The 25,786-nt window shown below is 34.4% G+C and overlaps 1 protein-coding gene and 1 long non-coding RNA gene across 2 annotated transcripts in view; one reads left to right on the top strand and one right to left on the bottom strand.

Moving 5' to 3' along the window:
- The window catches only part of wnd (wallenda), a 199,052-nt gene that overhangs the window by 86,493 nt on the left and 86,773 nt on the right, over positions 1-25,786 (bottom strand). Inside the window, exon 2 of the mRNA XM_069844634.1 lies at positions 14,542-14,652. Within this exon, the coding sequence (XP_069700735.1) occupies positions 14,542-14,648 (107 nt within the window). The 5' untranslated portion in view covers positions 14,649-14,652. The remainder of the gene's footprint in view (positions 1-14,541; positions 14,653-25,786) is intronic.
- LOC138713082 (uncharacterized) overlaps positions 1-25,786 on the top strand; it is a 91,355-nt gene that overhangs the window by 7,016 nt on the left and 58,553 nt on the right. The window contains exon 2 of the long non-coding RNA XR_011335789.1: positions 14,477-14,772. This is a non-coding gene — a long non-coding RNA (uncharacterized lncRNA). The remainder of the gene's footprint in view (positions 1-14,476; positions 14,773-25,786) is intronic.

Raw genomic sequence — 25,786 nt, 5'->3', positions numbered from 1 at the left:
TTATATAAATAATATTGTTAAAATATTAAAATGAAAAATAAATCATTACATAACCTTACCGTTTGTTTTAAGTTCGCATTTATAGACTGGGGGGGGGGGGAAGACAGACGTATATCACGGCCTGCTGGAGTATAGTAAACACAGAAAACTTTTTACAGCAACAATGTTGAAGAAAGATATTTTGGTGTTCCGAAGTTGGCGTCATTAAACAGAAACCAACATGGAGATTTCATTGCAACTAATTAGAAATTCGTCTTTCAGGTATGTAATAAACGATCTTCGCACAAAATAATGTACGATACACGAGCGGTATGTTTGTTTTCATGTTCTCGGAAATTAAAAAAGCTCAACTACGTTTCGCTTTTTCAATCTTTTCCTCGAACATGAAAACATCAACATACCGCTCTTGTAACGCATATTACTATTGAATAACCCTATATATGTGATCAGAGCAGGAAATGGAGACTTTTTATGTTCTGTTCTAGTATTTTTCTCTTGGCCTTTCAAAGCTTTACGATAATAATTAGGCAGTGCATTGAAGGCTGCAGTACATGAAAAGTGAACTCCTTTCTGTAATAGATGAGGCTAACGCAGTGTAGAAGTTTAATTTCGCTCCAAAAATCGTACGAGTAACATATGAAAAGCACATATTATTTTCGCTCTTTGTTTTTTTTTTTTAGAAAGGAAAACAAATTTCTAAGTTGAAAAATGGCACAGGTATGTTCTGAAATATTAATTTTTATACGGTGAGGTAAAAAACGGCTGTAAGTACACTTACTGCTTCAGCAATAACAGATGCAAGCAACATTCTTGATACACCAGCTAGAAAAACAGAACGGCATATTTTAAAAAACACAGCAACACAGATACTGTACTATGAAGGTGATCGTAAATGATGCGAAGTATACAATTAATAATTTAAATACTGAGATCTTTATGTTATTTTTATTTCAAAAGTAACTGCATTAATCTAAGTGACTATTATACTTTTACTACGTCATACTATTTTTGACTAATAAAACGGTACGAAAGGACGTGTTTCAACCAATCATGACTGTTTATCGCTACAATTTTATCGCTTGCCTAGCATTTGTTTGTTTTTGTCACTTCCCTAGCATTTGTTTTTATCACTTCCTTAGCATTTGTTTGTTTTTATCACTTCCCTAGCATTTGTTTCTTTTTTGCTTACATTTCAAAATGCAAATTCTTTACGTTACTATAAAACATGCTTTACGATCGTCATTTGTTTACCGCATAGTCAACTGAAAATAGCGTCTCCGTCCAAACGTTTTGATAAAGCTAACATTAGTGAAATAGAATTTTAGTAAGTCAATTAATATTTATTTTTATTAAGTACTTTATTTCTTCTAATTTTTATACACTTTCTTCTAATCGTATAATAGTCAATTAAATCCCACAGTAGTTTTGATTTTCTCTAGATAAATCAAGTCCTCTAGTGAGATTGCTGTTGATAAATCGCCCTGGACTGTCCCAGATCATCAGATCATATTTTTTCAAACACAAGTACTCATAGAGAAAAAACGTCAGGACATAGATGCCAACTGTGGGGGCAAGACACTTTCTGCCTCCTCAACTTATGAAGCTGGGGCATCGCCTTCCGCCTATAAAATGAATAGAGAGGCTTCGTCCTCCGTCCGAATAATTCGAAGAAAGACACGTACGTCATATTAAAAAATTAATTAATGTGTTTATTTGAAAGATCCTAAGAATCTTATTCTCAAACACCCTTAATCTCTGTTCCTCTCTCAAAGTGAGAGTTCAAGTTTCACAACCATATATGCAATCTCTTACGAAATTTAAAAGTAACGGTTATCAACATTCAGTTTCAGTGATCGTTTCTTGTGATGATCGTTATCGCGGGTGTGTATTTGTGAGGTGACTAACGATTGCGATGTAACTGAATCGGGAAATTCAGAAACCCTAAATGTCTGCTTCTTATAAAAATCGAAATAACATGGATTTCGTGCTTTTCAGATGTAGAATATCGTTACAAACAGACGGCACACATATGTCCACTCCTAGTGTGCAGTAGTGAGGTGTGCAGATATTTCAGTCCAAGCAGAAACAGTATGTGGGGTTTCTGCATTTCCCAGATTGGCTACAACCTTTGCATACTAAGGGAATGTCCCTATAAACCGGAAGAAAATGGTATATCTACAGAAATTCAAATCTTACCTTCCAGCGAAGATCATATTTATTTATTTATTTATTTATTTCTTTATTTATTTCCTTATTTATTTATTTATTTATTTATTTATTTATTTCCTTATTTATTTACTTATTTACTTATTCACTTACTCATTTATTTACTTATTCACTTATTCTCTTACTGACTTACTCACTTATTTATTTACTTATTTACTTATTCACTTATTTATTTATTTATTTATTTCCTTATTTATTTACTTATTCACTTATTCTCTTACTGACTTACTCATTTATTTATTTAAATATTTATTTATTTAAATATTTATTTATTTATTTAAATATTTATTTATTTATTTAAATATTTATTTATTTACTTATTTATTTAAATATTTATTTATTTACTTACTTATTTACTTACTTACTTACTTACTTACTTATTTACTTACTTATTTACTTACTTACTTATTTACTTACTTATTTACTTACTTACTTATTTACTTACTTATATACTTACTTACTTATTTACTTACTTATTTATTTATTTAAATATTTATTTACTTACTTATTTACTTACTTACTTACTTATTTATTTATTTATTTAAATATTTACTTACTTATTTACTTACTTACTTATTTACTTACTTACTTATTTACTTACTTACTTATTTACTTACTTATTTACTTACTTATTCACTTACTTACTTATTCACTTACTTACTTATTCACTTACTTACTTATTCACTTACTTACTTATTCACTTACTTACTTATTCACTTACTTACTTATTTACTTACTTACTTATTTACTTACTTACTTATTTACTTACTTACTTATTTATTTATTTATTTATTTATTTATTTATTTATTTATTTATTTATTTATTTATTTATTTATTTCTTCCTGTAACCACTACAGGTTGCCATTGACAAAGAGTACCATGATACAACAAATACAGCCTACTGTAAATGCCTTGAGGCTTAATGAAAACATTCATGAAATATACAAGTGATTCTGTCAACCATTATTTAGAGGAGAAATTAATACGAGTATCACAATATTAAAGTTCACTTGATATGGAAGCCGGTGCAGGAATAAGGCAGCTAGAAACTGCAACATTCCTGGAAATAATGCAAAGATTTGTTGTTCAAGGAAAACAAATACAGTGTGAAAAAAAAGTTAGTTTATGATATTGTAATGTAAACTAAAAATATTTCCTTCAATCGTAATTATCTACTGGTCTGCGAACACGTGCGTACGTACGACACATTTGTTCCAGGAATGCGATCCAGCAAGTATCCGAGGGGCAGGTGAAAGGTCCATTAGACATGTGTTCAGGTGGACGAGGAATGTTAATGCGAAACAAAAAACATTCCGCAAACAAAACAAAATCGTCCACAGCGCATTTTGAATACCTCAAAGTCTTTTAATATTTGTTCATCGGAATTTTAATTCCGTGCTGTGAATCAGCATAGCACTTCTTTTACTTGTATCACTGCACATAAGCTTCCAGCACACATTTACACACAGAGGTAGTCTCTTTGATGCTATCAAAGCTGCAAATGGAAAACAGTAACGTCGTTTATTTTGTACTTATAATTTTCATTACATTAAAAGTGACTAAAGTGACAGGGGAATTGAAGAGGTGAATTCCAAAGTATTCTAAGTAATTTTTTTTAGAGTCTTTAACTTGTTTTATTCACGTTTTAATTTATTCGTTTCAAGCCATGTGTACAGAGTGAACCCCAATAATGCCATTAATTTAAAGGGGTTATTCCTTGAGATATTTCAAACAAAAAAATTTAATACAATTTTGCTCATTTATGCTTCCTTTTCGAGATAAAAATTGTTTTATTTGAAACATTTCATAGCGTGTTTTGGGAAAGCCACTGATTTAATTTCCGATATGCTCAGTCAGTTTAAGAGAGCAGTGTATTATGATAATAAATTATTGAAAGAATTTTAGTTTTGTCCTTTAAATGTGCAGAAATTTAATCCGAACAAATGTAACTCTTCGTTCTGCAAAGGAATTTCTCGATCTTATATTTGTTCGGATGAAATTTCTGCACATTTAAAGGACAAAACTAAATTTTTAAAAACCATTTATTAACATAATATAGTGCTCTATTAAATTTGATTGAGCATATTGGGAATTCAATCAATGGCTTTCCCAAAATATGCTATGAACTGTTTAATATAAAACAATTTTTTATCTCGAAAAGGAAGTAAAAACGAGCAAAACGTATGAAACTTATTTTTTTGTTTGAAATATCTGAAAGAATAAAGGCTCATTCACAATGAAAATTAAACATAATGTAAGCGTTAACTTAAGAATGTAAACGTTACGGTAAAATCAAGAAGTCATACCACCAAATACTTTACTATAATAATACCGGACAGCTGTATACTAGGAGAATTGACGTGAGTGCGAAATATCGCGGACCTGACATCTAGCGGAGAGGGATGGAGTTACGTCCACATAATTATACAAATATTAACATAGCGAAATTCGGACTATTGTTTAAAACGTGAGTTACTAATGTGGAACTATATTATATGAAACACTTAAGAAATGTTGAATAATATTTAATGTAAAATTATTATCCTATATCAAAGCTGCATATTATGAGAAATATTGCATACTTCATATTACTTTCCGTAATTAATTGTTACATATTTTTTCTTTGGTTTACCGAGACAAAATCAATCTGATATTAGGAATGAATTTACAGTAATATTTTATATACGCATTGCTGACAACTGCAAAGATAGTAATCTGATGCTTGTAATAATAGTAAAGGCATGTGGACAACAATAAAACTTAATTTGATAAAACCTTAAAATCCAATACATTTTAACTTCTATTCATTTATTAGGTCTAAATAAAAAAAACTAATTTGTATTTTTATATCAACACAAAGACGAAGGAATTAGGCCTACTAAAGAATGTTGTTGACTCACGTTTTATGAACTGTCGGAAATCGAAAGTACGATTTGGAGTAATTTGTAATGCTGCAATTGTCACAATTATAAACAGCACACATACACCCTGACATTTTAACACATCACTAATTAATAAAACTATTAACTAGCCCAGCAACAATATACATTGCAGTTGATTACAGCTTGTTTCGCGAGTATCTCCACACCGGCTGCCTAGGTAGCAGCACCAGCGACGTTCGCACGCAAAACTGCTAGCTGTCCGGTATTATTATAATAAGGTATTTGATACCATCATTCACGATGGGAACATAAACATAACAGCAAACATACTTGGTAACCATGGAAACATAACAACGATGCCATTTCCTCATATTCTGTCGTATACTTCAGCGCTCCACGATTATGTTCTGTTTGCAAATCACGTAAGCATAAACATGAAAGTTTATAGTTTGCAAACTTTCATGTTAACGTCTAACGGCAATGTTAATGTCAGTGTTTATGTGAATCATTGTGAATGATCCCATTTGGTAGCCTGACCGCAAACTTCTATGTTTATGTTACGGTTATGTTTAATTTTCATTGTGAATGGGCCTTAACCCACTGAAATTAGTGACATTACTTACGGTTCACTTCAAGTCAAGTGTGGAATGAGATCTCTGTCATTGGCTGAATGGCGATACTCTCTGCTCCTCTGCCGGCAAATGTTTACATCTCTTGTCAGACATTATGGAACGAAGTATAGTTATAACCAGGCTTCGAGACTTCGGACCCGATAGAGCAGTTCAGTGGGAAATCCGCATAACGGCGTACTGAGTATAGTGGTAAAGCGTGCAGTGGGTGGGGGTACTGTAGAATGAATGCCAACAAATACGCAAAGGAAAACGCTCTGGATTTGAAGGTTCTGATGAATAATTTGGTTTTCATACAAACCTATTTTCAAACTGTGTCTGAAACTATTACACGGTTAGAAAAGTCAGAGCAAGAGATGCCGGAAGCCCTCAAATTAATTTAGAAAATTATGCAGAGAATTAATGAGACACCAAGTACACAGGTTGCTGAATGTGTAAAACAGAAGTGGAAATCAATTTTATGTAAAAATAACGGATATGCTGTGGCGGTGCGTCAATAAGAGCACAAGAGCACGTGAACACCTTGTTTCCATTAATGCACGACTAGTTTTATTATTTGATACCGTATTGACGTAGTGGGGATGTATAATATCAGAATCGAGTATTTTAAACTTCCCGCATCTTGCATAAACTTCTTATGTAAACTTGGCAACATCCGTTCACGTACAAACCGTGCTCTTTTCGAGATGGTTACAGGAATTTCACGCATGCGCGGGAGAAAATTGTCTTTAGCTGGCCGCTTATGACTCGTCAAGAGCACAAAGCGTTAAGTGAACATGATGAGTATCTATCCTACAGATATCAGGTGCATCGGTGCCTATCGTTCACGTGCTATATCTCGAGGAGGAAATTTAAAAGCCTGTAGATGTCAGCATCTGACTGTAGGAACGTTTACTTACGTGTACAGTGCTGCTACGAGAGTGTAGTTTGTGAATTACTATACTTCAGTGTCGGCATAATAGCATAGTTTGACTTTCAAACACGTGCTGGCTGACTGTGGTGGTGATATGAATTTAAGTATCTGTATGATAGTGTCTAATATTTAAGAATAATATTTACTGGCATGTATTTATAGCAATCAATCTATGCGAATGAGATTACAGTACTGGTATAGACTATAGTGTATCAGTGTGTTGTGAATCAAAATATATTACTGAACACACGCGTTTGTAAATAACGGGACTGTGGTATGTATTCATTATTAACAAACGTAAACAATGAACTCTGTTCAATGAAATTTTGAACAGTAAAGAACTGGGTAAACTGGCTTACCAGGAAAAATTGGAAATAGAAAGACTGAGTTTCATTATTATTACTATTATTATTACTCTTATTATTATTATCATTATTATTATTATTATTATTATTATTATTATTATTATTATATGTCGTTTTGAATTTATATACGGTTTTTTTCGATAGTGAAACATTGGAATCATGACATTTCATGTTAGACTAAACGTACCATTTCAAATTCTCTTCGATTTTGGAACCACAAAATTGTGAACACACATAATATTTTATCACGAGCCGCCACTGCGGATATGGAACAATGTATAATATAAACAGCAAATTAGTGGATATAGAGTCACCTGAGAATAAAGGACTGTCTCTTAGAGACTGCAATGATGTTAGGTTTTTTCGTTTTGCTCCTATCACGTCATGCGACGTAGAGCGCAGCTTTTCACAGTACAAACTGTGTTTGGTAGACAACTGAGAAAGATTTACGTTTGAGACACTGAAACTGTATTTTGTAGTACATTGCAATTCGGTACTGTAACTGCGCTTCCTAAAGACGGCAAATAGGATAAATGAAGAAATTAAAATTGCTACATGTTTATTTCCACCATTAACACTGTGTATAATTAAACACAAATGCTTATAAAAGACAGGAGAATAAATGCTTTTCACATTCTTTTGACATTGTCATTGTGTAATGTATATTTACTTTCAGAATGTACATAACTTGTGTGTGTTTCCTCATACTACCGTACTCTACCCTACACAGCAACGTTGTTACCTCAGCACATCTCTACCTTTCACTACCTGCAGCGAGTCAACAACCTATAGTACAAGCACAGTAAACTTATTGTATCGGGTCCAAAGTCTCGAAGCCTGGTTATAACCTAACCTCATAACTTAGTTCCGGTGAGGTTATTAAAACAAGCGCGTTGAATTACACCACGGACCAGACACTGATATAACCTTTGTATTACATTGTTACACATAGCGGAGTGAGTCCCAACGCCACAGAGGTAGCCAAGCATAATATGCGGCTCGTGTGATAAAAGTGAGTAGACCTATGACCTATCAATGAGATTGTTAAACATAGCGGAACAATTTCCACGCCTCCGCAGCTCCGGAGTGGCACGATTAGTGGACAGTGAGCCCAGCTAAACTGGGGAACTCCGGTCGTTGATAAGAGAAGTATGTGGGAACGAGCCACAATTAGGCCAACCGATAAGCGTCCAGAATTGTCTATAATCTCGTAATTAATTAATTTCTTACGTGAATGAACACCTACTTTATTTTAATGCACTTTTTGCTTGTCATAAAGTCGTCAATCCATTCCTCGATTTTTTTTGTTGATTATTTATTTAACGACACTGTATCAACTACTCGGTTATTTATCGTTGATGGGATTGGTGCTAGCGAGATGACATTTGGCGAGATGAGGCCGAGGATTCGCTATAGATTACCTGACATTTGCGTTACGGTTAGGGAAAGCTTCGGAAAAAACCAACCAGGTAATCAGTTCAAGCGGAAATCGAACCCACGCCTGAATGGAATTCAGAATAAGTAAGCAACCGCCTCTGCCGACTGAGCTACGCCGCTGGCTACCCCGAAGGTTTCCCAAGTAATAGCTAACACCAAGCATATTGCCATATAAAGAGTATTCGCCAGGAAAGAGGTTTCGTTCAAGTAAATAGTGTCGGCATTTCATTGTTAAGTTCCGCGCCGTGGCGTCGAATTGTAAGGTAGCCTGCCTAGGACTGGCTGTGCTATGACAATGTCGGTCTCCATACCGATGTTCTGAACCTTTAAACCATCAGACAACTGTCCATATCAAGCATTCAATTATAACGAACATAGTGTCGAAAATAAAGAGATGTACGTCGACTTCTTGGCCTTCTGTACATATAATTTTTATGAACCTTCCTATGAGCGCTCGTAAAAAAAAGAAGGGGAAGAAATAAGAGTATAGAAATGATTATTGTTACTTGTTACATTTGTACAATACCGTTATAGAACTACTTTGCAATAACTTCGCAACTCAAGAAAAAAAGTAATATTGTCGCGCAAGCAAAAACAAAAGAAGCGTCTTAAATTATTTCCGTAGACTGGACGGCGCCCCAGAGCTTTCCTATTCTCACAACGGGAGCTGACACCACAAACTGAAGCAAGCTTAAATTTAAAACAAAGTCCATTTCAACTTTAAATTATGGTTGCGAAAACTACGTTCAAAGGCACAATTATTTTCGTTTCACACTGCAGAGGTGAAACTATTTCACGTTTTATACAAATGTGGCTTTCAGGTGAAGTTGACTAGAATAATTTCAAGGGAAAAATTGTTCTGGGGCCGGGTATCGAATCCGGGACCTTTGGCTGAGCGCGCAAACGCTCTACCGATCGAGCTACCCAGGAACTCTACAAGACCCCGGCTCAATTATTCCCTTTATGTCCACATATCTCAAGTGGGTTGACAAGATGCCAGAAACCCAGCATTGAGTGCACACCATACTGTGACTTAAGTTTGTGGTTTGCTGTTAACGAACAGTGACGTTTTGTTATAATATGAAGTTGAGTATTGCAGTGGCGATTTCTCCATGAAGGATATGAGGATGATTCTACAGTTTAATTTCATGCCTCTGAACATTTTAAATACAGATTTTGATTTTCAGTGCGTCCCGACGTAATAATTTCCTTTAAGCTTCCACTTTCTGTCGTGAGTTGTCGCCACTGCACAGTTCAGAAATAATTTCCGAGGAAACATCCAAATATCTCACAGCAAACGGTTTTTTCTAGCAGTGAAGTTAGTGGACAGGGGAGAGTGCGAAGGGAAGAGTATGGCTTGAGTTTAACCGCGTTTGAGGATATGACCGCGTAACCTAATATTACGATCCTTCTTTCTGGATGGTGGAGACCCTGTCAGAGACTACAATAAGAATTTTCAAGTACCCTTGTAGCCTTCTTAAATGCAGTTCATTGGTCATTTTAAAAGAATAGAATAAACGAAATAATAAATAATTTAAAATGATATAATATAAAAAAATAAAACTAATAAGAAACAAAATTACATAAAGTTAAATAAAATGAGCTATAATAATACAAAAATTAACAGAACTTTCAGATGACAGGACAGCCGAAAGAATATCTGAAGTTGTATTTGATCATTTAGAAGAATTTAACTGTAGCAAGAAATTAATTGCGAAAACGTAAGACGGAGCATCGGTAAATATCGGGCAGTATAATGGCTTAGGAGCCATCTCCGCAACTAAAAAGGGGAGGAGAATCGAACTTCACTACTAATATATTGCCAGTTCCAGAACGGTGAGTCAAAGACTAACATAGGCCTACTTGTATTGATTTTGCACCACCACCACCACCACCACCATTACCACTACCACTACCACTACCACTACCACTACTACTATTATTATTATTAGTTTCTGTCTTGGTCATCAGTCGTCAACCTCATATCCTACATACAAAAAATATCACGAGTCGCCACTGAAGTATTGTATTATGTGGACAGTCGGTATCATGGTAGTCCCACCGCGTGTCTGTCCAGCTTCTGGCCAAGAAAAAGTTGGTACATGATTCTTCAAGAACTATAAGCACGGAGGCATAGTGGTAGCAGCAGTCTGCTGTAAATGCAACTCACAAGCTGCTGAAACCCAAATGCATGTAATTGCAAGTCTGCAAGTACGCACCTGTGCTTCATGGAGCAATCCGATTATAACCGACCTCGCATTCCAAGCCCGGCACATGGAATAAGCAGGCAGGCAACCTCACGGATTTATTTTCATTTGGTAGCTGATTTAACGACTGTTTCAGTGACAAAGGTTACTTTTCTTAGATTTAGCAATTACAGTAACTCAATCTTTTTTTTTTCTTTTAAACATTTTCATTTGCTTGCGCCGCAAATTAGTCAAAACTGGCTCCAACGATTTTATTTTAAATTCTATTTCTTATATAACATGGAGTGGGCGCACAAAAATGGCACATGTGAATGTGAGACCATTATCCTTCTTACTTACTTACAAAGGCTTCTAGAGAACCCGGAGGTTCATTGCCGCCCCGCTATCGGTCCTTATCCTGAGAAAGATTAACCCAGTGCCTACCATCATATCCCACCTCCCTCAAATCCATTTTAATATTATCCTCCCATCGACGTCTCGGCCTCCCCAAAGGTCTGTTTTCCTCCGGCCTCCCTATTAACACTCTATACGCATTTCTGGATTCACTCATATGTGCTACATGCACTGCCCATCTCAACGTCTGTATTTAATGTTCCTAATTACGTTAGGTGAAGAATACAATGCGTGAGTTCTGCGTTGTGTAACTTTCTCCATTCTTCTGTAACTGTAACTGGTAATATAACTGTTTTATAAATTCTTAACTCTTAGTTTTTTTTTTTTTTAAGGCAGACTGGATGACAAAAGCTTCTCAACCGAGTAATGTCAGGCGTTTCTCATATTTATTCTACGTTTAATTTCCTTCCGAGTGTCATTTATATTTGTTACTGTTGCTCCTCCAAGACATTTGAATTTTTCCACTTTTCCAAAGGATAAATTTCCAATTTTTATATTTCCACTTTTCGTACTATGTTCTGGTAACGACACATAATCATATGTTTTGTTTTTCGGGATTTACTCGCAAACCTATCTCTTTACTTCCTTCGAGTAATTTCCGTGTTTTCCTTAATAGTTCGTCGATTTTCTCCTAACATATTCACGTCATCCGCATAAACAGCAGCTGATGTAACCTGTTCAATTCCAAACCCTGTTTATTATCCTGGACTTTCGTAATGGCATATTCTAGAGCAAAGTTAAAAAGTAAAGGTGATAGTGCATCTCTTTGCTTTAGTCAGCCGTGAATTGGAAAGGCATCAGACAGAAACTAGCCTATACGGACTCTGTTGCATGTTTCACTGAGACACATTTTAATTAATCGAACTAGTGTTTTGGAAATATAAAAATCATTAAGAATATTATACCGGATGTAATTCTTGCCCCTATTTCTTTCGAAGTTATAGAGTCCCGCACATTCACAGACAGTGCCGTAAATACGAATCTCTGTTCCTGAAGCCGGAGTACGTATCACTTACGGATGCAGCTTCGTAAATACAACTAACTGTTCCCTTTTTTTTTATCAAGGTCACTAGTAGAGTCGGACTAAAGCGTCTGGCTTGTGTGCAGGGAAATTTCCTATACGAAGGTTACCTGAATTGCAATGTCATCCCATAAAACCCAGTGCTGCCTACATTCCGAATAATAGGAGCAAGAAATACACCTGGCATAAAACTTCTCTCTTTACCGAGTCATATGCCTTTTTGAAATACATGAATGACTGATGTACTATGACGTTATACTCATATTTTTCTGCAATATCTATTGCATTTTAAAAAATCGTATTAATAGTCGATCTTTTCCTTTTAAAACCACATTGATGATCCTAAATAATTTCATCCAGGCTCACATATGGAGTTAATCTTCTCAAAATAATATTTTACTATTATCTCTCTTATATTGGTGACAGACTATAGTCACTAATCGCGATTATCGACCTAATCGCGATCGGGTTTGCAGTGTATCACCAGCGAATAGGGATTATAAAGAATGGAGACTTCGCGTCGGTACCTTCGATGTAGCCGGATTGATTTCAATGACCTTCAAGCCAGATAGAGCGTGAGATTCTGCTTTCTCCCTAGAGTTGGCGCTGACATCACACCAGCTAGCAGTCGACACAGCGGAAATATAACACATAATTAATACATCTAGGTACATTATGTACTCAAATAAAATAAATTGGATTCATAAAGTAATAAATCCGTCATTAACTGTAATGTCTAGACTCTAGTGTTCCTTTATAATGAGAGTTGAGACGTTGACCCCAACAACAATTAAAATATGTAATGATTTGATAGCAGTGAAAATGGAAAAACAAAACACTTATGAGAAGTAAAACCATATACCTATATTATATTATATACAAATATTAAACGAATTTGATACATAATTTTGTAATATATTATATCATTTTATAATATAATTTATTATATATGAAATATAAAAAAAATATTATTACTACTAGTTTGTCACTGAGAAATAAGGAAAACCTGTTAACTTGAATTTATTTGAAGCAAAGCATTACTGGATTATGCAATAAGGTAGGCGATGTTTGGATCCTGTGTCTCAACTCTATACTCAATTATTATCTTAGCTTATGCTCGATTACACTAACCTCTGGCGCACAGAGAAACAAAACAGGAAAATTCGCTCAGTGTCCATTCTGTATAATTCCTATTCGCTGGTGTCACCGTCCTGATCTCGATCAGGAGCTAAATCCTGTTCGCAGAACTAGATAATCGCGCTGAGGCACGGCCCAGTGGACGAAAGTAACATTTTAGTAATCTTTGGTTTCGAATCATCTTGATTTATATTATTTAGGAAGTCGTGATAGGTTCTGCTGTGGAAATTTGTTACCCCTTCCATTGTATTATATGAAATAGAAACGAAAATGAATGGCTAGAAAATGAATTTGGCTACTATTAGACGTAGTGGAGAAATTTAATGCATATGTGAGAAACGTAAACAGAAATACCGTATATTAACAAATGGCAGACGAATTATTCATATTTCAATTATATAGAGAGCAATAGAAGGCTGCTGAAAGATGTTTCACTTCAGTAAATAATGGATTACAAACTGGAACTGGTTTCTTTTTCAGATTTTCAATTTAAGTCTCCATTACGACGCTATCTTGAGGTTAGGGTTGATTTTAAAAACATATTTTATTACAAAATAATATAAATTTTTGGCATGATGATATACATTTTATAGGTTATAAAATTTCTTTCAAAACTAATATAAATAGTAATGATATAAATTGTATCAGTTTAAATTGTAAAGCATATAACAATTTTAACAAATAAATTCCCATATCAAGCTGCAAGAAACAACAAAAAAAAAATGAAAAAACAATGAACGAACATCAAAAGAAGTATGAATTTTAGGTGTTGTCCAGGAGGGAAACAAACATATACGTATGTACATAGAGAAAATTGTTTCCTCTATGGTAATTCAGCTGTTGACCAGACGGGACCAAGCGTGACCTAGTGTGTCACCACATTTTCGGTAATCGCGATCGGAGCTGATTGCGATAATGATAATCGCGATTAGCGACTGAAGTCTGTCACCAGTATTACACATTGAAAGTATCAAATACCTACTTACAGCAAGACATTAATAGAGTGAGTACACCTAAAGTTTTGTGTGATATCTGTCTTCTTGACATGAAAACGAGACGGATACTAAGATATTCAACAATTTCTTCCTTTGTAATTACGAGTTCCCCAATTCCCTCGTATTCCGCAGTCAAACCCCACATCTCTCTCGTCTTCCGACAGATAGCAGTATCGTTAGCGACTGTAGTGCCATACGCTGCGGACAGATGGCGAGCCCGTCGCGGAAGTAATTATTATACACCAAGTCAAACAATATTTTGTTTGATAGGTACTTGATGGAATGTTATGCAGAATTTGAAGGCGAAGATTGTAAGAACTGGGTTATAGGCCTACCTATTGGTGAAGTTATCTTGGTCGTCCCGGCTGGTGGACAGGGCCGCGGTTCCATCCCCGTCCTGAGGCTGCGGAGAGCATTCCATCGTTCCCACGGGCGTGTGCATTATCCTGCAAATAGAAACACCCGATATAGCAATGCAAGAGAGAACTGGAGTCTCATGTTTAAATAGCATAAATCAGTGATGTCTCGAGAGATATGCTCCTGAACAGGCCTCAACCCAGACCAGAGTAAGTAGACGTCACATTATACCCCTTCTCAATGAAACCTTTCGCTCGTTTACGCTATAGGATTACTAATAAGAGCTTTCCTTACGATGTACACTGTTGATCCTTTTAGACCTCGAATTTTTAGGCTCGAATAGGAAAGGCTGCAACAATTACATATACAATTTCCTAAATGTATGCAACACGAGAAACACTCGAGTGATGATATTGCTTAAGTCTAGTTGCATTAAAGAACGGATGTTTCAGCCTAAACTAAACGAGCGTAATTTATTTGTTTATTTATTTATTTTTATTGCTAGTAAGTTTTAAATGAATACAAGTTAATAATACAATGTAAGATAAACTAGCCCACTCCTGAATGAGTAAGACTCGTGCTCAGGAGGGGATTCCAATACAGACAAAAATAAAATTAAAATTGAGAGTGAATACAGATTAAATAGTGTTTAATATGTTTAAACCCAAACTATAAATCCAATACAAATTTTTTTATTAATTTGGAGAGGATTCGTGGTTGAAATATTATTGGAATAAAATTTGTTTAATAATCTGGGACCTTGACTCATGCTATGATTAAAAGCTGCATTGGTTTTACATTTTGGTTCAGACAAAATCAAAGAATTCATATTTTTAGTTCTATATTTATGTATATACCTTTCAAAGTTATTAAAATTTCTATGAAAATATTTTAATAAAATAAAATAATACATTTGTTTAATGTTGAAAACTTTGAAATGTTTAAACAATAATTCAGTTGGGAAATCTTTCTGCTTTTTTAAAAAAATTTTTAATATTTTTTTCTGTAGTAAAATTAACGAATAAAGGTTGGATTTATAAGTTCCACCCCAACCTATAATACCATACATAAATATAGACTGAAATAATGCTAAATAAATTACATGTAAACAGTTAATTGACAAAATATTTCTTAGAATAACAAAGTAACATAATATTTTACGTGATTTATTACAAATATAATGAATGTGATTATTCCATTTTAAATTATTATCAATAATTATACCTAAGTATTTAACCTCATTAACTTCATTAATAACTGAACAATTGCAATTTATATCGGAACAAACAGAACTGTGCATTTTAATTTGCAGTACAGATGAAATTGGTTTATTACATTTATTATTTAAAGAAAATGGGATAGGTATTGTTTTGTCTTTATTAATTACAAGTGAATTCAAATCGAACCATTTTTTTTATTAATTTTAAGCAGCAATTTGCATTATAATAAGCATCAGTCCAAGTTTTTCCACTAAAAAGTAAAACAGTATCATCAGCATACGAATATAGATCACCTTCATATTCTTTAAGGTCTATCATTAAGGTCTAATCGTCAGAGAACAAGTTTAACTGTTGTAAATTTATTACATGCTTTTAAGTGTTATATTAGGTGTTGAGTAAAAAAACTCAACAATAAAATTATATTAATAGAGCTGAAATTCAAACCCTGGTTGGAACAAGTTACCTAGTTGAGGTTTTTTCAGGGGTTTTCCCTCAACCCATTAAGAGAAAATGCTGGGTAATTTTCGGAGCTGGATCCTGGACTCATTTCGCTGACATAATCACTCAGACGCTAGATAACCATAGCTGTTGATAAAGCGTCGTAAAATAAACACTTAAAAATCACAATAACAGCACAGATACTTATCTTTCTGAATCAAATGTTAGACTGAGAAAATCAAAGAATTATTTTAGCTTGGTTGCAGTTGTTACGTTCAATAAATCACCACAACAGGCTAACGCTGTACATTTTAACAGATTTAAAACCATTTTGCAACTTTGGCTAAAATAAATCCCTTTTATGATATTAAGGAATTTTTCGTCTCTACTGTATATGTATATATTTTTCAGTAGTGTATTTTGTTAATTTTACTTTGATTATTATTTTATTTTAAATTGTATTTCTTTTGCATTTTGTATTTCTTATATCTGTCTACAGCAGCACTCTCAATGCTCATGACATTCAACAAATAAATAAACAAACAAACAAACAAACAAACAAAATAAATAAATACATACATAAGTAAATAAATAGACAACTAAATTAAATAAATAAACAAGGAACCAAATAATTAAACAAATAAATAACTAAATGAATAAATAACTAAACAAATAAGTAAACAAACAAAACTAAATAACTAAACAAATAAAAAATAAATACATAAACAAACAAATAACTAAACAAATAACTAATTAAATAACTAAAGAAATAAGTAATTAAACAAATACATAAGTAAACAAGTAAATAACTAAACAAATAATTAAGAAAATAAACAAGTAAAAATAAGTAAATAAATAAGTAAATTAAAAAAATAAATGTAAATGAACAAATAAGTAAAAAATAAATAACTAAACAAATAAATAAGTAAACAAACAAAACTAAATAACTAAACAAATAAATAAATAAATACATAAATAAATAACTATACGACTAAACAAAAAATACTAAAAAATAATAAAATGACTAAACAAATAAATAAATAAGTAAATTAAAAATATAAATGTAAATGAACAAATAAGTAAAAAATAAATAACTACACAAATAAATAAATATAATAAATAAATAAAAAGGTAAATAAGTAAACTGATATAATTAGAAACTCGACAATGGAACTAAATAATTGTAAAACGTGTAAAGAAAAATAGGCTTATGCGTCATCCTTGTTATACTCGATACTCATTTTCAATTTATATATTCTCTTTCTAACTCGTTGGAAAGAATTAAAGAAAATGAAAAAGAAAGAAAAAGAAGAACAGATATCAACATAGCACAGTCTAGTATCAAGAGGAGTCTTGTCTAGTATATACAGTCACGAAGCTTGAGTTTTGAGGGTGCTAGGAACAATAGACCGTGTCGGTGCTATTTCGCATTGTCTGTAATGAGGCGATATTAACGATCTTAGTGGTTAGCAACTGTTTATGGATGCATATTTACTACGTACTGAGCTTCGTGACTGTATATACTGGACTGTGGACATAGTGTAAGAATGGGAGACACCAGACTAGTGCTGGAAAATGTACCGACAGGAAGACTAGGAGACGATGGCTTCTACTCGTAGTCTGTGCTTCACGCCACGTGGATATGAATGATATCTGTGCTGCGCTTGCATCTTGAGTAAACTATGCATCTGTTTACACAGACTCGAGTTCTATTTTGTCACCATTGTTACATTATGTCTCATTATAAGTTACGTAAAGGATTCGCACTCACACGCACTTTCTTCCTCAAACCGGCATGACGTCATCGTCTATGTGACTCAGTCGTATCGCACGCTAACCAGAAGGGAATAATAAAAACAAAACTCCCTCCTCCCCTTCTTTCTGTGGAAGGTGTCCGAGATGAAATACCTACCCTACCTGGTGACTGTACATGGCGATTCTTGGGCGCGACATAAAAAACAACTGAATACAGTGGCTCAGCACTCTTCTGAAATCCTTAAATTCTCCACAACGTTCTTCAGGGGAAATTCAAAACAGAATGGGAAGTTTCTTTATTAGACAGTGAATAAAGTAATTTCTTTCGATTGCATTTAGGGGGAACATTTTAAATCTTCCACTTCTGATCAAACTTTTATAATGGAACAATCCATCTCAAAATGTTTCGAAGTTAAAAAAAGGTGTTTAGGCCTACATTCTTTTCGTGGACTTTTCCAAGGCGTGTATAGCACAATAGGGATATCTTATGCGAAGTTTTACCGTTAGAGGGCAGGGGCGTTCCATGCGGCACAATATGTTGTAAGGCTATATTATGTCATATGCTATAGTTGATTACGTTCTCCCGCTTGTTGGTTTTCTGTGCGTGTCAAAATTATATTTATAATTATTTTGTATAACCTAGTATAATTTAATATAATTCAGTATTTTCTAATCTCATAATTTAATTTAATTTAATTTACCGTAAATAATAGCGTAAACTTTTATAATACTGAGCGATTCGCCTTAAGAGAAGGGTGGGGAAATCTGCAGTATGCAGAATATAGATACGAGTAAATTGAATATTCATGAACCTAAACGAGAACTTTGAAAACGAGGTGTATGAATAAAATAAATAAATAAAAATAGGAACTTTTTCGAAGGTGAATATTACCTCTTTAATAAATAGTAGGCTATTGTAAGTACATTACGCTAAAAAACAGGATATGCAGTCACCAATGTGTTTTTTATAGGGAAGGGACTATCGAGATTAAATTCCTTGCATTTTTTCTCTAGTTACAGAAAGGTCAAATGCAATGTTTCATAAGATGACATAATATGATCGCAGTAGTATCACGATTATTCGTGCGTTTTGTGGGTTAAGGACATGCAGTTTTGAATACTATGTAGGATGATTTTGAAAATTTGAAGTAAAAACATGGTTTTAATAATTAGTCTACAGCACATTAAAAACATTATTCACGAAATGGATTTCACTATGGATCGTCCTGGATAATGAAAATCCCAGTTAATCGAGAGTTTACTGCAGGCGTAAAATAATGGCGTAAACTTCGGAGAATCCTACAAGTATTGAATATAACATAGCTTGCTGTATCGAGGTTGCACATGATTGTATTAATTCTTTTTTCCCCCTCTTCCAAAATGAAACTGTAACTAGCAGTTCCTTACTTGAAGTAGTTATTTTCGTTTAATAGCTAGCACTTTCGAGGCGCAATTTAATAAGTTAAATTTTTTAAGGTTTAAAGCATATGTTCAGAATAATTCGGGATCTGAATGAGGACAAAAGGTTTTCCCTGGTTTTCACAAATAGGAACACAACAAAAATTTGGCATTTTGAGTTGTTTTTAAGAGTATTTAATGCACTAATACACTACGTAAATCCTCAATGTTTATATACCGGAAAACAAATGCACACGCAAAGCGCATCCCTCAAAGTACACGCGCGCGCTATCTGTTGGTGCTACTTCAGGATATCCCTATAAGAAAGGAAATTTGGAACTAAATAAGTACATGATAAGAAAAATAATAAATGAAGAACACAGGAAAACAATGTGCTTTGTCCACTTTTTTTCACAGTGAGTTATGCATGTTGTGTGAGGTAGAATTTCACTGATTTAATGCTATGAATCAAACCGTGTGATAATAGGCCTAATGTGAACATTCACTGGCAGTACACGGCGCATAGCTATAATAGCACAGTCTACTATATAGTCACGAAGCTTGAGTTTTGAGGGTGCTAGAAACAATAGACTGTGACGGTACTATTTTGCATTGCCTGTAATGAGGCGATATTAGCGATCCTAGTGGTGAGAAACTACCTAATGTTTGCATATTTACTACGTATTGAGCTTCGCGACTGTATATACTAGACTGTGATAATAGCTTTCAAGGAATCTACAAGATCTGGATTCATAATTGATCCCACTATGCGTTTCGAAACGAATGAGGAACAACCAGCAGAAGTGGATAAGGAAAAAAAAAAGAATACCTACAATCCTACCATTCCATATTACCTCCAAAAGTACCAGCTAGAAGAACTTGAAGTAATCGGACTTCTGGTTGGAGCAAGAGGTACCGCTACTCTCTTCATGAAAGATGTGTTTAAGACGCTTGGAATACCTACATCTATTATTCCGATTGTAACTTTAGCTGCATTGAAAGGATCAATTGCTCTTCTGAAGCATCACCTATATTCGAAATGAAACCAAGTTCACTAGCATTCTTTACTTTTTTGTAGCATTTGCCTCTCTAAAACTAGGTATATTTCCACCAATCACAAAATGTATTTGCAGCTATGTACTTGTGTGTGTGTGTGTGTGTGTGTGTGTGTGTATATATATATATATATATATATATATATATATATATATATATATATATATATATATATATATATATTTATTAAATACACTGTGTACAATTTAAAATATTAATGTTCACTGGAAGTTCTCATCATTTGCGTAAAAGTTCATTGAGTGAGTCCTTGCGGGGCATGCAATTAGGTGATATTGTGGGCAGTGCTAACCGCACAGCCTGCAGGAACACTGGGTCGATGCCTGGTGATATCCTCTTTGGTCACAAACTCTATGATGAAAGCCATGTGCCGCGGTCCTCGTGAAGACATGCCTGAGTACGAAGTTTGGCCCTTTCCAGTCCTCTGCGTTCATTGCGGGCGTCCGGAAGAAGTCTGGGTCAATTGCTGATGCCTTTTGCTCCCTGTCTTCGATGTGGGCTTCGTACGCTGTTGTGCTGCCTAGGTTGTTCTTTGCCCTCAATTCCCTGATGAAGAAGTCAGTGTCGGCTAGTACGTACACAAGTCTTGTCCGCGCGGTTTTTGGTAGTCGTAGTGCTCTTTTTATGTACGTAGTCTTTACAGCTCCCAGCCTTTTCAGGTTAGCCTTGGTGAGGTGAGCCCATATTTTGGACACTGCATAGCATGCTATCGGTGCTATCTTGATATTGAAGAGTCTTAGGGCTGTTTTTAGGGACAGTTTCTCGAGGTTCTTGATTTCATATATGGACTTGATTGCTGCCGTGCATCTTTCCTCCATATGTTAGCTATGTAATTGTAGGAGTTTCATTGTCAAAACAAAATTAATGGTTCACTGAACTTGTAAACATTTATATGGTTAAGTACTCTTTGTCCCTTGTGGCATCTCACGAATAGTGAGAAGATTTCTAAATTCTGCTACTGAACGACAGATTTTAGATTTGGCATACAGGGAAAGAAGTGCTAAAGACAAACTTTAAATTGTTATCCTGAACAATTTGTTAAAAGTGGACGTAGCACGTTCTTTTCTTGTGCTCTTCAAATATAATTCAAAGAGTGTACTGTAAGTAGACTAATGTTATTAATTTCGGGGGGTTAATGTTTGAGATATTTCAAACAAAAAAGTTTAATACAATTTTCCTCGTTTTTTATTTCTTTTCGAGAAAAAAAAATTGTTTCATATGAAACAGTTCATAGCGTAGGCCTATTTTGGGAAAACCATTGGTTGAATTCCCAATATGATCAGCCAATTTAAGAGAGCAGTGTATTATGATAATATAATATTGAAATAATTTTAGTTTTGTGACTGCCTCCGTGGTCTGTTGGTCAGCATGCAGCAGATCAGGAGGTCCCGTGTTCGATTCCCGGTCTCGGCTCTCGGTGAACTTTTCTTGAAGAAAAATTCCCTGGGTGTCTAGAGTCTGGAAATTTGTATGAATTTGAGTGTGATTGTGAGTGTGCCGGGTTAATATTAATTAACCAATCATCACAAATATAAAAAAAAATACATCAGGACTGTAGCTGGGCAGTAATCTGAACACACGTTTCAGCGTCACATTGTTGACAAGTAACTCCATCTGTTAGCACAAAAATAAAGCATCTAATAGATGCTATACAGTTACCAACAACGAAAAAATATATATATATATAGTTTTGTCATTCATATCCGCAGAAATTTGATCCGAACAAATGTAACTTTTCGTTCTGCAAAGACATTTTACAATTTTAAATTTGTTCGGATCAAATTTCTGCACATTTTGAGGACGAAACTAAAATTATTTCAATAATTTATTATCATAATACACTGCTTTCTTAAATTGACTGAACATGTTGGGAATTAAATCAATGGCTCTCCCAAAACACGCTATGAAATGTTTGATATAAAATGTAGACTGCTCGGGAAAAAGAGTATAAGTAAATAAATGGCCAAAATAAGGTAAGTCAATATTATGTTGCACCATGACATGTTCTACAGATTGGTATAAACAATATAAGTAAAATAATATAATTATTCGATTAAAATACAATCAGTTTTCTAGTATGTTACATTAGCCAACATAAGACTGCAGAGCATTAAATTGCTTGTACTGAAAAGTTGTATATTTTGACTTATTCTCTTTTTCCCGAGCAGTCTAGAAATAATTTTTATCTCGAAAAGGAAGCAAAAACGAACGAAATTGTATTTACATTTTTTGTTTGAAATATCTCAAAGAATAATTCCGTGAAATTAATGACATTACCTACCGTTTACTCTATATGTACAAGACGCAATAAACTTGACTGACGAGTTTCGTTAAGCAATACGTAAGTTCTCGGCAGGGTAACAAACAAACTCGCGAGAGACAATGTCACCCTTCGTTGTTTTTGTTTAGTCAGCTGTCCGAAGACAGGTCTGAACCTCACAAGTGATATCAACAAGGTATATGACTCAACGAGGCCAGGAAGTAATGGGGTAGGGTGACCAGTTCCTTTCCCCCTCCATTGCATACATCGCCGACTAGCTACATGTTCCAATAATCAGACTGCAGATGTATACAAACAATTGTTCTTCCTCTGACACATATCGTCAAGTGAGATGTACTGCCTGATAATACAGGGACATCATTTTATTTTTACTAACATTTTTAATATTAGCCTGGCTATACCTTTCTATTAACGATAGAAACAGGAAACACCGTTTGCTACCCTTTCCACGATGGAGTTCGATGATATTGGCGTAAGATACAAATCACTTTACTAGGTATAGGAGGGAAGAAAAGTAGTTCATCCATTTATGTAAACTAGGAAATATCGCAATTTTGAGTTTGATAATTTTCATTAGGTTTTTGTTTAATCAAAATACAGTACTGTATTAACACTTAGTGTTTTACACACGAATTGAGCTATCCATTCGGAAGTATTAATTATGCAGTGTATATTATACTGTTACAGCACATAAGCGTACTATATAGAGAATGAAGTTCAATTGAAAAATAATTATAATATGGATATTTAAACACATTTTAGAAAATGGTGGCCGTTCATTCCGATACAGGCTTCAGTCCTTTTGTGCATATTATCGCACTATAGACTATTGTACCTAATTCCAATTATCAGTTTCGTCCTTCGTGCGAGTAATTCATGTTGAAATAATTCTGTACCTACTGTATAAAAGAGTACCTTACGTACTGTAAATTCAATCTTCACTTCTGCCCGATCCGAAAAGATAAAATCACTCAGAAATGCTATCTACTGTCCGTTCAAGTGGTTTTGTCGCAGGGTTGTAGAAAGGGGGAGGGAAATCACGTGACAGTTAATTACTTAAGTTATTTTAAACACTTGAATAATATTACGTAGACGTCCAATTCCTAACAGAAATTAATGTTTTCAGAAAAGAGTAACTTCCGTTGTTTTGGCTGTGCTAATTCTGTAGAGTAAATGATAACATTTGAAATTTGAAATCTTAGAAGTAATTACAGTGTATGTAAGTGATTGTTTATGAAGTATATGTTATTTTCTTTAAAATATGTTGGAAGTAGAAATATATCCAGTTAAAATTCGTTTAATTTAATATTGTTTTCTAAACTAGATATTCTGTAGGAAAAATAAAACTTTGTTTCCTAAACATAACAATATTAATTATAATATATTTACAATGGTGTAACTTTTTTCCTATTATAAACTTAATTCAGCTAATTTCCTCTCATTTTAAGTGTAACTTACCTGTCATCCATAATATTACAGCATCAAGAAGCGGAAATGATCAGAATACAATATCTCGTAAAACACATTGAATTGTGTAATTTCAAGGAAAAATTGTTCCGGGTCCGGGTATCGATCCCGGGACCCTTTGCTTAGCGCACGAATGCTCTGCCGAATGAGCTACCCCAGGGACTATACACGACACCGTCACAATTCTTCCTTTATATCCACGCAACTCAAATGGGCTGACAAGGCGCCAGAACTCAACAAAATTCTGTGCGACTTAAATTGTGGCTTCCTGTTAACGTACCTCCAGTAACGAATATATTATACAAATCTGGTCTTCAGGTAGAAGCTCCCTGTAAAGCAGGTTTGCATAATTTCAAGTAAAAGTTGTTCCGGGGCTGAGTGTCCATCCCGAAATCCTTCGCTTAGCGCACGAATGCTCTGCCGACTGAGCTACTCCAGGGACTATATACGACACCGACACAACACCTTCACCTACACAATTATTAGAAGTAAAGAAGGTAAACATGCGAATTCTAAATGAGGCAGTAGAGCAAGTGGACAGCTTCAAATACTTGGGGTGTACTGTAAGCAGTAACATGAGTTACTACCAGAAAGTCAAAAGGTGGATAGCAACGGCAAAGGAAGCTTTTAATAGAAAAAGGAGCATCTTCTGCGGAACTTAGAAGAAAGAACTAAGGAAGAGACTAGTGAAGAGCTTTGTGTGGAGTGTAGCATTGTACGGGGCAGAAAACTTGGAAATTATTACGAAGTAACAGAAGCGAATAGAAGCATTTGAAATGTAGATATGAAGAAGGTTGGAACGTGTGAAATGGACAGACAGAATAAGAAACGAAGCTGTGTTTGAAAGAGTGGATGAAGAAAGAATGATGCTGAATCTGATCAGAAAGAGGAAAAGGAATTTCCTGGGTCACTGGTTGAAAAGAAGCTGCCTACTGAAGGATGCACTGGAAGGAGTGGTGAACGGGAGAAGAATTCGCGGAACAAGAAGAAGAAGATAGCAGATGATAGACGACATTGAGTCATATGGATCATATGCGGAGATTAAGAGGAAGGCAGAAAATGGGAAGGACTGAAGAATGTTGAGTTTGCAGTGAAAGACCTGCCCTTGGACAGAACACCATGAATGAATGACTAGTATAACAAAACAACATGGTGGTATTAATTAAGTCATCTTTAAAATGGCTGCGCTCAATCAGTTTACAATACATGTAAACTTCATACTCATATTTCGGAAATTTTTCCCACTTCCCCACATTCACATTGCTAATGCTTCTACAGATTTCACGTTAGGAAACTGAAATTCTTACTGCTTATTCTTTAAGATACAGTATATTGAACAAAGTCGTGTTGGAATTTTAAAAAATGCTTTTAATGAAAAAGAGTGTGTAGATATCTTGCAGGGTTTGGAATTGAATGGGTTACATCAGCTTCTTGCCTATGCGGATGACGTGAATATGTTAGGAGAAAATACACAAACGATTAGGGAAAACACGGGAATTATACTTGAAGCAAGTAAAGCGATCGGTTTGCAAGCAAATCCCGAAAAGACAAAGTATATGATTATGTCTCGTGACCAGAATATTGTACGAA

The sequence above is a fragment of the Periplaneta americana genome, chromosome 1 (assembly GCF_040183065.1).
Source record: "Periplaneta americana isolate PAMFEO1 chromosome 1, P.americana_PAMFEO1_priV1, whole genome shotgun sequence".
Lineage (NCBI taxonomy): Eukaryota > Metazoa > Arthropoda > Insecta > Blattodea > Blattidae > Periplaneta > Periplaneta americana.
The sequence above is the reverse complement of the archived record's forward strand: the minus strand, read 5'-3'. Positions and strand labels throughout refer to the sequence as shown.